Source organism: Coffea eugenioides, chromosome 8 (assembly GCF_003713205.1).
Source record: "Coffea eugenioides isolate CCC68of chromosome 8, Ceug_1.0, whole genome shotgun sequence".
Taxonomy (NCBI): domain Eukaryota; kingdom Viridiplantae; phylum Streptophyta; class Magnoliopsida; order Gentianales; family Rubiaceae; genus Coffea; species Coffea eugenioides.
In genome coordinates, this window is record NC_040042.1 from 12,207,035 (window position 1) to 12,208,456 (window position 1,422).

The 1,422-nt window shown below is 37.6% G+C and overlaps 1 protein-coding gene across 1 annotated transcript; it reads right to left on the minus strand.

Annotated features, from left to right (window-relative positions):
* Nucleotides 1-553: 553 nt before the first annotated feature.
* On the minus strand, nucleotides 554-1,216 carry LOC113780270 (uncharacterized protein K02A2.6-like). Its single transcript, XM_027326084.1, has one exon. It carries the CDS (start codon nucleotides 1,214-1,216, stop codon nucleotides 554-556), a length of 663 nt encoding a protein of 220 aa, XP_027181885.1.
* Between the last annotated feature and the right edge of the window lie 206 nt (nucleotides 1,217-1,422).

A 1,422-nucleotide genomic window follows, 5' to 3' on the forward strand; every position in this document is an offset into this window, starting at 1 on the left:
TCAGAAAAGTTGCATTTACATCATTTTCCAGTTGATTAAGAAAATTTTTTTTTCAAAAATACTGCAAAAGATGAAAGTCGGCCATTTTGGCTTTTGTGATTAGGATCGGAGAGAATAGTAAAGGAAAGGTTAAGGCTTGAAAGGCTTGACAGTGGATCATATGATGAGTTTGCAATCATTTGAGATAGCATTCCTTCAGAAACTTGCTTCGGTCTAGGGTTGGAAGAGATAAAATTTTGCCCAAGTTTAATTCTGACCGAACTTCTCTATTTTCTTTTTCTTTTTTTTTTCTTCTCTTTTCTTTTCTCTTTTTTTTAAACAAAATTGCCCTAGTATGGGATTAGTGATCTTAAGAGACTGCCAAGCGAAAAAGGAAGATGGTTATGAAAATTCAAAAGGAAAAAATTAGGGATAGGATATCGAAATGGAAAAATGAGAGGAAGTATGCCCTAAATCCATCTCTTGCAATATTTTTAAAGAAAAATTTTTTATAATCAAATGAAAAACTTTTTGCACATGTCTGCATTGATTGGTTGGAGAAAAACTTGACCGTTCATTCCATAAGAATAAGCGCTTCTCCGGATATCACTTTTTTAACAATGAATAGTCCTTGCCAATTGGGAGCAAACTTCCCTTTAGCCTCTTGCATTGGAAGAATCCGTTTCAAGACCTTATCTCCAATTTCAAACAAATGGGGCTTAACTTTTTTGTTGTAAGCCCGAGCCATTCGTTGCTGATAACATGGCCCATGACAGACGGCATTCAATATCTTTTCATCAATTGGAAACAACTGTTCATAGCGTTCCCTGACCCATTCAGCATCTTCTATCTGAACTTTCATTAAAATGCGTAAGGAAGGAATTTCAACTTTTGCAGGTAATACTGCTTCCATTCCATACATAAGAGAGTAAGGAGTTGCTCCGGTAGAAGTCCTGATAGTAGTTCTATACGCCATCAATGCATAAGGCGGCTTCTCATGCCAATCTCGGTGTGCTTCAGTCATCTTACGAATGATTTTCTTCAAATTCTTATTTGCGGCTTCGATGATTCCATTCATCTGAGGCCTATAAATGGCGAAATTTCGATGTCTGACCTTGAACTGTTCACATAATCCATCCACCATATTATTGTTGAGGTTCTTGGCATTGTCGGTGATCAATGTCTCTGGTACCCCAAAACGACAGATGATATTATTTTTCAAGAAATCTAACACCATTTTCTTAGTCACATGCTTATAGGACGCGGTCTCAACTCACTTGGTGAAATATTCAATCGCCACTAAGATGAATCGATGCCCATTTGAAGCAGGAGGATCAATAGTTCCGATCACATCCATTCCCCAGATCGAACATGGCCATGGAACAGTCATACTGTGCAATTCTGTAGGAGGAGTACGTATAACATCACCAAGCATTTGACACT

Excerpts from the sequence above, each read along its gene's own strand:
- LOC113780270 (XM_027326084.1), bottom strand. The coding sequence starts at position 1,216 with ATGGTGTTAGATTTCTTGAAAAATAATATCATCTGTCGTTTTGGGGTA.